This window comes from Bos mutus, chromosome 1 (assembly GCF_027580195.1).
Source record: "Bos mutus isolate GX-2022 chromosome 1, NWIPB_WYAK_1.1, whole genome shotgun sequence".
Classification (NCBI taxonomy): Eukaryota; Metazoa; Chordata; class Mammalia; order Artiodactyla; family Bovidae; genus Bos; species Bos mutus.
In genome coordinates, this window is record NC_091617.1 from 43191878 (window position 1) to 43204339 (window position 12462).

Here is a 12462-nt window from a genome sequence, read left to right on the forward strand (position 1 = left end):
CTCATTGCAGGCGGATTCTTTACCAACTGAGCTATCAGGGAAGTTAGAACAACAACAACAACAACAAAAAGCATGCTATAAAGTGACAAACTATATGGTAGAAATTACTTATTTTGGAGAAACATGTACTCAGCCTCATAAATCCTGCAAATATGTTTCTTCTGAAACATTTTCTGAAGATATAAATTATCTGTTCACCAGGCATCTCAAATATTTCATGCTGTCATTAGGCAAGTCATGGAAATAAATGAGACAATGCTATGGGCATAATGTATTATGCATGATAAATAGGGAAGCTACGTGAGGAAGTGAGAATTGGTGGGTAGAAATTGAGTTAAATAAGAGAAATTGATTGAAAATTCTCACATACTCCTAATCAACCAAATTATCAAAAAGGAAATTTGACAAAGTGTACTTTGGATTCCGCAGTATTAAACAAGTCAAACTTGTCTGTGGAAGGCCAGTACTATAAGCAGTATGAACTATTGCCAGATTTGTCATGTGGTAGGAAAGGTAAGCCAGGATCCTGCCTTGGGACTTTACAGCTTTTGTGGGATTCTACAGAGGGTTTCAGACCTTTCAGAGAAAGAGCAACAGAAGCAGTGTTTTGGAGGATTGGTGCTGGTAGGCCATTAGAATTTGAATTTGATGAGGAAAAGGAAATGTACTGAAATTATATTGACATTGGCAAAATATTCCTTCAAGAAAATGTTATGTTTGAGTATGTTTTTGATGATATGTTAGAATTTTGGTCAGAAGTAATACATCTCTAAAATCAAATTCCAAGTCAGTGGGAAAGTCTGATCGGGTTATGAACATTCTCTGACTTTACATGGTTTTTAATATATTTTAAACGAGATCAGATTCAGGATTAGTCTCAGGCAAAGTTATAAAGTAAGAAATGGGTACTCTCCTTCATTGAGAGTGATAGTATAAATGGTCTATTTATATCAATAGAATGCAAACTTGGAGAAGGCAATGGCACCCCACTCCAGTACTCTTGCCTGGAAAATCCCATGGATGGAGGAGCCTGGTAGGCTGCAGTCCATGGGGTCTCTAGGAGTAGGACACGACTGAGTGACTTCACTTTGACTTTTCACTTTCATGCACTGGAGAAGGAAATGGCAACCCACTCCAGTGTTCTTGCCTGGAGAATCCCAGGGACGGGGGAGCCTGGTGGGCTGCCGTGTATGGGGTCGCACAGAGTTGGACACGACTGAAGCGACTTAACAGCAGCAGCAGCAGCAACTGAGCTACAGTTTTTAAAATCCTGAAAAGTTTTATAACTTTTGACCTAGCAATTCCACATCAAAAACTTTATTCTATGGCAACAGTCAGGAAGGCATAAAAATTAACCAGGATGTGAGGCTTTTCTTCATAGTGTTCTTTATAAAAGTAAAAAAGTAGAATGAATCTAAATGCCCACAATAGGGAATTTGAATAAATTACATCTGTATGACAATAGTATTCATGTACTTAAAAATTATGATGTTCAGGAATAGTTGGTGATTTAGGAAAATGTTCATGTTTTTGTCAGTGAAAAAAACAAGATACAAAACCTATGCAAAGTATGAGTTGAGAGAGTTATTTTTAGTTTTTTTAAATAGTTAATATTTCTGATGTTCTTAAACCAAAATCCTATCTTTGTATGGTTCTCTCTTCCAGGGCCTTGATAAAGGGGACCCATTCTGTTTTATATCTGCTTTCAGTAGAATAATCCCAAAGCTCTCAAGCATATTTTGCTTTCTCTACCAAAATTGACTTGTTTCATATCTTATTCTCTAAAGCCTCTTGATGAAAGTGAAAAAGGAGAGTGAAAAAGTTGGCTTAAAGCTCAACATTCAGAAAACAAAGATTATGGCATCTGGTCCCATCGCTTAATGGCAAATAGATGGGGAAACAGTGTCAGACTTTATTTTTGGGGGCTCTAAAATCACTGCAGATGGTGATTGCAGCCATGACATTAAAAGACACTTACTCCTTGGAAGAAAAATTATGACCAACCTAGATAGCATAATCAAAAGCAGAGATTACATTACCTACAAAGGTCTGTCTAGTCAAGGCTGTGGTTTTTCCAGTGGTCATGTATGGATGTGAGAGTTGGACTGTGAAGAAGGCTAAGCACTGAAAAATTGATGCTTTTGAACTGTGGTGTTGAAGAAGACTCCAGAGGGTCCCTTGGACTGCAAGGAGATCCAACAAGTCCATTCTAAAGGAGATCAGCCCTGGGTGTTCTTTGAAAGGAATGATGCTAAAGCTGAAACTCCAGTACTTGGCCACCTCATGCGAAGAGTTGACTCATTGGAAAAGATCCTGATGCTGGGAGGGATTGGGGGCAGGAGGAGAAGGGGAAAACAGAGGATGGGATGGCTGCATGGCATCACTGACTCAATGGACATGAGTTCAAGTGAACTCCGGGAGATGGTATTGAACTGGCGTGCTGCAATTCATGGGGTCACAGAGAGTCGGACACAACTGAGCAACTGAACTGAACTGAACTGAACTGAAAGCTGGACTAAGTGAAAAGAACTAATCCAGAAGATAATTTTTGAGAAGATATTAATGGAAAGTACTAAATTAAAATGTAACAACTTTTTCTACATTCTAGTCACTTATTCAGTAAATATTTATTAAACTTCTCCATGTACTTGGCCCTATAGAAGGAATTGTGAACAAAGTAAATCAGAAGCCCACTTACCTTATTATGGGAATATTTGATTTTTTATAATTCCTTTAGTCAAGATGATGTAGTTAGTGTGGGGATCTTGTGACACTGCCTTGGCCAAGGGCCAGTGGAGTCTGTTGGTGCACTTAAAAACCATCATTTGAGGTTAGTCTTTATTTTGAGTATGTGATAGATTGTGCTTTTCATAATATCATTGCATTAACCTTTCTGTTTATGATTTCCATAAGGGGGACATAGGTCTCCATGGTTTAGGAGATGAGGGGGAAATTATTGAGTACTGTGGTGTCCAGCTCAGTGTTACAATGTTAGATCCTTAGGACATTCAGCAATACCCCTATCTAAAGGAAATAAGATACAACCAGGCCTAGAAAAGGACCGCTTATTTGGGCCTGCTCTGTATTTTCAGCTGTCATTCTACCTAAAACACAACATGACACTTGTTTTTGTGTCTTTGTTCCCCATACCAAAGGGTATGTCCCTTGGAAACTTTTATTCATCAGCACATCCTTAGCACTAGCATAGGTTCCAATTAGGTTTCTTCCTCGCAATCCATAATATGCCCAGTGGTGCAGTTAAGTGTATGCAAATGAACTAACTTGAACAAAGGCAAATTTGCAGAAAGATGCCAATGCATACTGACTGTCAGCCATCATACTTAGCACTTCCTATGCATTGTATAATTTAGTAATTTCAGCAACCTGTGAGATCCATATCATTTTATTAACAGATGATAAAGTTGAGACTTACAGAGAGTAAGTACTTTGTTCAAGGTTAAACAGCTAGTAGGACCAGATGAGAGGATGGGAGCATGGTTCAAACTCCTGTTGGTTCTGACTCCAGAGCCTATGCTTTTAACCCAATACTATATGTACACCCTTCTAAGGAAAGGGCTTTCTGTGCATTGATATTTACTCAACATTTATGCCGGGCATTTCCTATTCTCATGGCTGGCAAAAGCTGTTTGGCTTCATCTTCTCATGAGAAATAATATATTTGCCAGCAAAGTTTACCTACCAGTTGGAAATTCAGGATACAGCTTAATTCTAATGTTCCACCTTGGTTTCCATTTATGAGACAGAATTTTCCATTTTGATATGGCTTAATGACTCTTCCTCCTCTTGGTATTTTATAGCCAGATGGAACAGAAGTTTGGGGTTGCCTTTCCACATTCAGTCTTTGACTTCCTGTTTTATAGAGCTGTTAAGCTAGTAGCTATGAGCCAGTTAGATATATTTATCCAAGACTTACTGTATGTCTTCCACTCTCCTAGGGCTATGTGGGTCGTTGGATAATTACACTTCTTAATATCCTTTTTGACTAACCTTTCATCATGTTGCAACACCAGTGTCAGTACCACAGAATGAACACCTGCATCTTCTGAGATATTTTATGAAGGTCTTATCTTTTCAATTATGGTATAATTACATCTTAACTTTCCTTGGAATAGCAGGCACAAGGGTTGAGCACTTAGTAATGATTCTGGGGAGAATATTACTTACTATGTTATCAGAGCTAGCCTCTGGTCTGGCCCTACTTCTGTTTAGCAGCAAGATTTGGGGATTTCTAACTGAGTCTTGATGGGCTTCACTTTTCACAATTCAGAAATTAGAGGATTGGTCTTTATTGCTAGATGTTTACTCATTTAAATTTAGGATTGAGAGATTTCTGTAATTTTTTATGGCTATCTCATAGATTGATTCTCTGTGGTGGAATAAACGGAATAGAAAGGCTGTAAATTGACCTCAATTTGCGAAGGTGATACTAAGTTCAGTTTCTAATATGTAACATTCAAGAAGCGATAGGACGTACTTAAATCTAGATATCCTCTAAAAATGGAAACACTGCTGACGTAGATTTGAATCTGGTGGTTGAGGTGCTATCATTCTTACTGACCTCTTTTGCTAGTGTGGCTTAGAATGATGGGGTTGAAGTAAAAGATACTTATTCATAATAGTATCACGTAATCACAGTGTTTTAAATCTGAAAGAGACACACAAATATAGCCTGTCCCATTTGTTTACATACAAGGTTGGAGAAATGGAATTTGCCCAAATCTGGTCTAGCTGCAGATCCAGTTTGCAGACCAGCATCCCCTTTCTCCAAGTTCCCTCATCCCTCACTGTGCTTGTTATATTTCCTTTTAGACTGCTTTTTAACATTTGTAGTATTCTTTTGTAAGCAGTAAATTCATGAATCATTGTACATCTAAATACACACCCAGAATTATTTGTAAAATTTAGTTCAGCTTTCTGGGAAGGAAAAGCAATCAAATAGCGTCATCATTGTAGCCGAATTTTGACCTCTATAATTAAATAGTGTTGTATAGAAACCACTGAATTATGCAGTTACAAGGGTATGGTTTTGTGACATCTGCTGAAAGTTAAGTCATGATGTACAGTCCTAAATGAATGGGTTTTTTGGTTATCCTCGTGAGGTAATCTCTCTGAATCCCTACCCAGACCCCATGTTAGATCTGAGGTATATGAACACTGGGCTGATCACATTGTGAGTTGCTGTAGAGTTACAATATAAATATGTTTGTGGTGGTCTCCATTTTGTTCTGACAAAGAACTGAATACCAATGACAAAGATCAAATGGAGATCTGCCATCCATTCCACTACTTACAAGACATAGCCTCGAGAATATGTAATACATATAACTCCTTGCCAGAAAACTGAAAGGAAATGATTGCATTTGAGTACAATGCATTCTACAACAATAGTTTAGTGTGCATGAAATTTAAAACTGCTGGCTTTCCAAATAGGATTTGTAAAAAGTAGACTTTACTTATTTATTTTTAAAAAACATTATGCCCTCTGTGTTATGCTTTGTGGGATATTTTTAAAAGCTGGGATTTAAGACCAAAAAATTTGAAAATCCTAATGGTAATAGTTGCAAGATACTGGATCCTCTTGAAGTACTGTAGTTTAATGTGTTTATTGAATTCTCCTGTTTTATTTTCATGAGTATTTAATGTATTATATTTTTGTACCATACTGGTGCTTTTTTCCCTTACCCATCATGATTTCATAGTGCCCTGGAAGCCTTAGTATCAAATCATAAAGGCTACAGTGGTGTCTCTGTCCTACACATGCACAAATGAATTGGGGTTATATGCCAGTGAGGAACTCATCTACTTCCTTCTCCTAGTATCTAGTGTAGGACCTGGCATGTAACAGGCATTTAATTAATTGGGGTGTTTTTGGTTTGGGTTTTGGGTGGGTTTTTTTGTTTTGTTTTGTTTTGGTTTTAGTGAATGAGTAAGTGGCCAGCAGCATTAAATAGCTAAGTAACTAGTTAGTTTAACTAAAAAATAGATTAATACACTCATTCATTTATATATATTTCAAGGGAGTATTCAAAACCTCTAGAAAGAAGATTTGATGTCTTTTGAGAGAAGCCTTTGAAAGTAATACAATATATTCAGTTAACAGGAGAGTCAAATATGGCTCAGTGTTTCACTCACCTTTCCTGGTGCCCATCTAGAAAACAGGCCTGTCATAGTAGAAAAGAGTTAATGATAGAAATCTTTATAAAGTTGCTTCAGCCAAAGGGAAAGGTGAAAATGTTTTATTCTTTACTAAGGACTTAACCCAAGATATGGTCAAAGCAACAGCCTTGAAGCTGGGCTCCTGCTGACTTTGCTGCAAAGACCCTTCTGCCCCCTGAGCCATTGTTCTGTCTAGTCGCACTTGGGCAGGACAGCAGCAATAAATTAATTCTGCCTGTGACTCGTTCCTTACTATGTGGCTTTTGAGAAGCTACCATTTGAAGTCCTGCTTTATAAGATCACAACTATCAGTGCTAACCTACTTGGCGAAGATATTATAAAAAGTAATTTAAGGTTTTCAAAAAATCCATAGTTGAAGTCACAGTTTTAGACAGAGTTGCCATAACAATATTTGTTTCCTACTTCAGTGGTGGTTTCAAGGCCAGAAGTGCAATAATATATATGGTTAGTATACATGGTTTGCTTTAATGTTCTAAGAAAGAAAGCATGATTTAAAAAAAAAAAAAAAAATAGGGAACTTTTTTTTTTTCTTCCCAGCCTTTTTCCCCATTGAAACTGAAAAAGGAAAAAAAAAAAAAAAAATTATGCAAGCTATTTTGAAAGTACAGACAAAATTGGCATTTCACTTATGGGAAAATTTTGCAAAACTGCACTGACTAAAAGTGATTTTTGTTTTGGCTTTCCTGTGAAGTCCTCCAAAAAGGCCAAAAATTACTGGCATTGCTTTTGTATAAAACCTTTCACATAGACTCCACTTGTAATTCAGCCAAGTACATAATTCAGGTCATCAGTGATACACATATCCACACATTGGAGCTGGTTGGTGAACAGAAAGTTGTCATGAAATGTGGACATATTATTTTATGGACAGACCAAACTGCACAGATAACAGTGAAGGAAACTTTACATTAACACACTTGGGAACAGGGTTTCCTGAGCTGTTCCCTGCCCCCACCCTTCTGCAGTGGGAAAGCCAATTGTTTACTGATTACGACCACGACATCATTTGGCAGACATTTTGGCCTCAACTCAGTGTGTGACATCAGCCTCCTTTAGGGTTTTCCACATAAAATGAATTCTCCAAAGAAAACACAGAAATGGAGCCTGAATTTGAAATCCATTATTACACCCTCTAAGGTCTCATTAACTATCTCAATCGTGTATTTCTTAATTTTTATTTAATTTCCAAGTAGATGTTATCTAACACTAAAAATAGGAGCTCTGAACTTTCAGTGTTTTCTCAGAGTTCCAGTCAGAAACTATATTATAGTTATAGAGCTATATTTATGGCTGTATTCACTCAAACCACTTTTATGGCGGTTATGATATCTTTGTTTCTTTGTACTGAGGGTCACTGATTCGGGAGTGGCTTATATCACTCTGTTAGAGGAAGGAAACATTATTCTTTGACTTCTTAGAAAAAATTAGTCTTGTTTTTGTGAGGGGTGGCTGCATGTTTGAGAGGAAGTACTCTCACTAAGGTTAGGTTTGTTCTGTCATTTGTTGTCATAGAATGAGATGTGTGAATGGTACTGTACTCTCTTGTGTAAACACCTCCTCAGTATATATTTACCTGAAATTACTAGTTCCCCCATTTCCTCTTCATGAGGTGGTATTCATTTAGTATTTTTATGCACATGGCCTTAAAGCAAGTAGAAGTCAGTTATGCCTTATGAGGCCCACAATCTCCCTGCTACAAGCATGGTGGCAGGAAGGGTCAGTGCACCAACACAGCCAAGCTCCAGGGACTGTGATGTACAGGTAGAGCAGAAGTATTGTCTGTGTTATGTGAGTCGAGAATAGGCTTAACACTTTCATACCCAAAGAGTTCCATCTGGAAGCTGTGCCTGGACAAATAGAAATAGGTGAATATTCCCATGTCTTCTGGAATGGCTAAACATGGAATGAGAATCACTGCAGTCATTTTTTCCAATTTGGGGGGTTAATGGCTTGTTTACTTTCATTATTCTTCAAGACAGAAAAACTTTGTGTCCTATATGGCTAAAAAATATGATCTTTTAAAATTCTCCCCCTTAAACTACTTTGATACATGTGGCAATACCACTCTTAATATATTGAGTCTATGGTGTACAATTTACGTTCATCTCACTATTTTCCTTTTGCTCTAGCCATGGCCTTTATTCCTACTGCTCTTGTGTTCTCATTTCTCAGTGCTGTTCTTCTTTACTCTCTATTGATTTAAATAATCTTCACCATCTGCCTCCCAACTTTATAGGGTTACTTCTGGATAGCCCTTCTCAACCTTCCTTCAGAAGACAGCAGAGATACAACCGTGAGCACTGGGACTATACCACCAAGAGCCTTCCACATTTCCACCCTAAATCTGTATCCTCTTATCTTCTCTGTTAATGTTTAGTAAGCCCCTGGGGCAGGGATTTACCTGCCTACTTCTTTATTCTGTGGTGGGCAGCACTCTGACCCTGGTGAATAAATATTCATAATAATGAGAGATGAAAGGAAGTGTCTGTGTTCAACAAGTTAGTGCCAAGTAAGTGTGGAGGCTAAATGAGGCCACGGGCGACAAACTGCAGGGTTCGAAATAGTATTTAATATGACATTGTCTTATCGAATACCAAATTGTATACGGTAATGTCTTAATCAGATCTTCCCTCAGTGCCAGACTTCTTTTGCTCATTTAACTTGCCCCTGAAGATACTTCAGGTTCATGAGGGGCAAAGTAACAAGACCCCTCTCTATGTGGTGAGTAGAAAACAAACCCCTGATGAATGTAGAAAAAGAAACTGGATGGGAGCGCCATTGGTTATGTAATTTGGATACCTCGCTAAAATATGAATTGCAAGTAGTCAAATAAAATAGTTGAGACTACTAGTATTTTAGAAAAGGGAACTCACAAGTAATTATTTTTTCTGTATTTTCCTGTGATTGTTAGAATCTAGCATCATTAGCCCTGTAACTTGTAAGAGAAGTATCCATGGAATAACAAAAGTGAAACGAAGATCCAGTAAAAATTTGAGATTGGTTATTTTCTATCTTTGCAATACTAATAGAGAAGAGTCATTGTCCTTTCAATTTAATAGGGATGTGCAAACTTTCTAAGGAGATTCAGAATAGAGAATCAAAGTTGAGCAAAATAATCTGCCTTCCATATGGTTATAAAATATTTACTAACCATTTTCTCCCTTCTCTAAATACTAGTTCACATTCTAAGCTTCTGTGTTCTCATTTCTTATTTATTCTTCAGAGTATTGTGATTTGGCTTCTGCTTTCACTGTTTTATTGAAATGACTCATTAAGTTCTTCAGTGTCTTCCTTATTGCCCATCTTTTTCTGTATTATCTTGTGCTGTTTGACTGCTCACTCATTCTTGAGAGTCCTTCCTTGTTTGGCTCTTTGCTTTCTCTTCTGATTCTTCTAGTCCTCTGCCCTTCTTTATTCTTTCTCAGCTTCCCTTCTTGACCCTTTTTTTTTTTTTTTTTGGACGAAAACCCTAACTTGATGGATTGTTGTGTTGTTTTCTAGAGTTCCCATCTCAAAATTCTCTCCCCTCACCAAACCAACACCCATAGCTTCAGCTCTCACCAGGTGCAAAAACACATCACCAGCCCAGCCTTTCCCAGACCTACATTTCTAACCATGGATTGTCTATTTAGACATATTGTTCTCCCCACTGGACAGTGGAACACTCCAGGTCCCTCATGCTCAACTTGTCTGAAGCAAGACCCCCTTCCCCCTTTTAAACCAGAAACCCTGCAACAGCAAAAAGCTGTGCGCCACTCCCACCTTCTGCACCTTGGTGAATAACCAGGAGTATAACTTTCTATTTTCTTTTTTTTTTTAAATATAAATTTATTTATTTTAATTGGAGGGCGAGGGTGGGATGATTTGGGAGAATGGCATTTCTGTTTTCCTTGCTCTGCTCTCTAGTCACATTAGTCACAAATTCATATTGACTATACCTCATAAACAATTCTCGTTACACCCTGTTATCCCTAACCCTCTAGCCATTGGAACACATATCTGCCTCCAGGTTAAAGCTCCTCCTGTCTTTCTTCTATCTTTCCTTAATGGTTCATTAAGAAAGCATCCCTAATCAATTCATTCTCCTTCTCATGACTTGTCATTTGTTCTTTCTTGCCAACAGTGTAAAATCCAGCACCCGTGGCCAGCCTTTCCTTTGCTCACACCCTGTGCTATGCCATATGGAAAGCTTGTGGAAAGCTTGCATTCCCTCAGTACCCATACTCTTGTCTTATCTCTATGCTGTGGCACTTATTTCTGCCCTTGCCTTGTGTGTGGTTTCCATTCTTATTTGCACAAGGACTAAACCCATTACCTCCTCTCTGCAGCTTTCACAGGGCACCCCCTTGAAGAAGTAGGTGAGGTGCCCAGCACTTACATTTCCACAGTCCTATCACACCTGATTATTTTTGTGTTACATTGATACTGTTTTTAAACATATCCTTTTCTTCACTCTGTACCATGAGGTTTTTGAGACTGGAGGCTGTCATATTCATTGTATATCCCTGTATCCCTTGGTATAATACCCAACCCATAGTGAGAGGTTAGGAAGAGTTTGAGAATACTTCATTGTCTTGTCCCGAGTAGCCTTACCTTTCACATTCCTGTTCTAGCAAGCTTATGAATTCATCACTCTTCTCCATGTATTCTTTGTGTTTTCTCTTTTCTTCCTCCAATTCTAGTATGGTTTGCCTGTGAGATTTTTCTGCCATTAAAAGCTGTTCCAGGATTCGTCTATGCGATTCTTTATGTTGTTCCACGACTTTGTCCAACTACAAAAGAAAATACATTAATAATCTAAGTACAAAGCATTCATAAAACTGCCATCTCTCCTGCTTTTAGAAATGGTCCAAGTTTTAACAAATTCAACAATGGGTTTCTGATTTCCTTGTTTAGCTTTTATCATTACTCTTCTTAATTTTGATACCTTTTGATATGTTTCAACCCAAATGTAACCTTCCGTCTTTTTTTTTTTTGGCCATACCACATGGCTTGTGGAATCTTAATTCCCACATCATCATGTTTTTCTTAACCAAAAATAAAAATCAGTGCCTCTGTAGATATCTGAATATCTTTCTGCTGCTTCTTTTGCCTCCAAAGAAACCGTATTAGAGGAATGATGGAAAGTGAAGGACAGTGTCTGATTCTGCCGCTCCCTTAGCTGATGGATCCTGCCCCAGCCCTCCCTAAAGTTCTCTGCCCATGTATGTTTCTTGGGTCCACAGTCAGTTTTTCACAGCATTATGTATGAAACTGTTGGTGACTCTTTTCAAATACTTGAGAACCAATTCTGTCTTGGTATAGAGTGTGAATGTGACCCAATATAAACACCAAGTCCTTTCTGTCTTACTTACACTTGTCTACTCTACTGGACTGTGAACTCCCTGAAAGCAGGGCCTACGTTCTATTTTTCTTAAATTCTTACCATCTAATAGAGTGATTTGCCTACAGTAGGTGTCTAGTATATGGTTACAGATTGAAAACAAAATAAGCAAGCAAGGAATCAAGAAAGAAAAGAGGACTTTATCATAAATGGGTGTTGAATTTTGTTGAAAGATTTCTCTGCATCTATTGAGATAATCATGTGGTTTTCATCTTTCAGTTTGTTGATATGGTGTATCACATTGATTGATTTGTGTATATTGAACCTTCCAGGAAGTAGGTGTAGGAGGAACCTACCTCAACATAATAAAGGCCATATTCAACAAACTCACAGCAAACATTATTCCCAGTGCTGAAAAACTGAAAGCATTTCTCTAAGATCAGGAATTAAGACAAAGGTACCCTCTCTTGCCACTATTATTCAGCATAGTTTTGGAAGTCCTAGCCACAACAATCAGAGAAGAAAAAGAAATAAAAAGAATCTAGACTGGAAAAAAAGAAGTAAAACTCTCACTATTTGCAGATGACTTGATACTATACATAGAAAACTCTAAAAATTCCACTGGAAAATTACTAGAGCTAATCAATGAATATAGTAAAGTTTCAGGATATAAAATTAATAAACAGAAATCCCTTACATTTCTATACACTAACAATGAAAAATTAGAAAGAGAAGTTAAGGAAACTATCCCATTCACCATTGCAACAACAACAACAAAAATACTTAGGAATAAACCTACCTAAGGACACAAAAGACCTAAACTACAAGACACTGATGAAAGAAATCAAAGATGACACAAACAGATGGAGAGATAAAGAGTCAATATTGTGAAAATGATTATACTATGTAAAGCAATGTATAGATTCAATGCTGCTGCTGCT

The 12462-nt window shown here is 37.6% G+C and overlaps 2 protein-coding genes across 7 annotated transcripts in view; one reads left to right on the forward strand and one right to left on the reverse strand.

Moving 5' to 3' along the window:
- Positions 1 to 12462, forward strand: part of CMSS1 (cms1 ribosomal small subunit homolog) — a 397325-nt gene that overhangs the window by 106730 nt on the left and 278133 nt on the right. The window lies entirely within an intron of this gene.
- Positions 1 to 12462, reverse strand: part of FILIP1L (filamin A interacting protein 1 like) — a 306431-nt gene that overhangs the window by 93789 nt on the left and 200180 nt on the right. For all 3 annotated transcript variants that reach the window (XM_070368307.1, XM_014478556.2, XM_070368270.1), the window contains one exon: positions 10792 to 10970. In XM_070368307.1, the coding sequence (XP_070224408.1) occupies positions 10792 to 10970 (179 nt within the window). The remainder of the gene's footprint in view (positions 1 to 10791; positions 10971 to 12462) is intronic.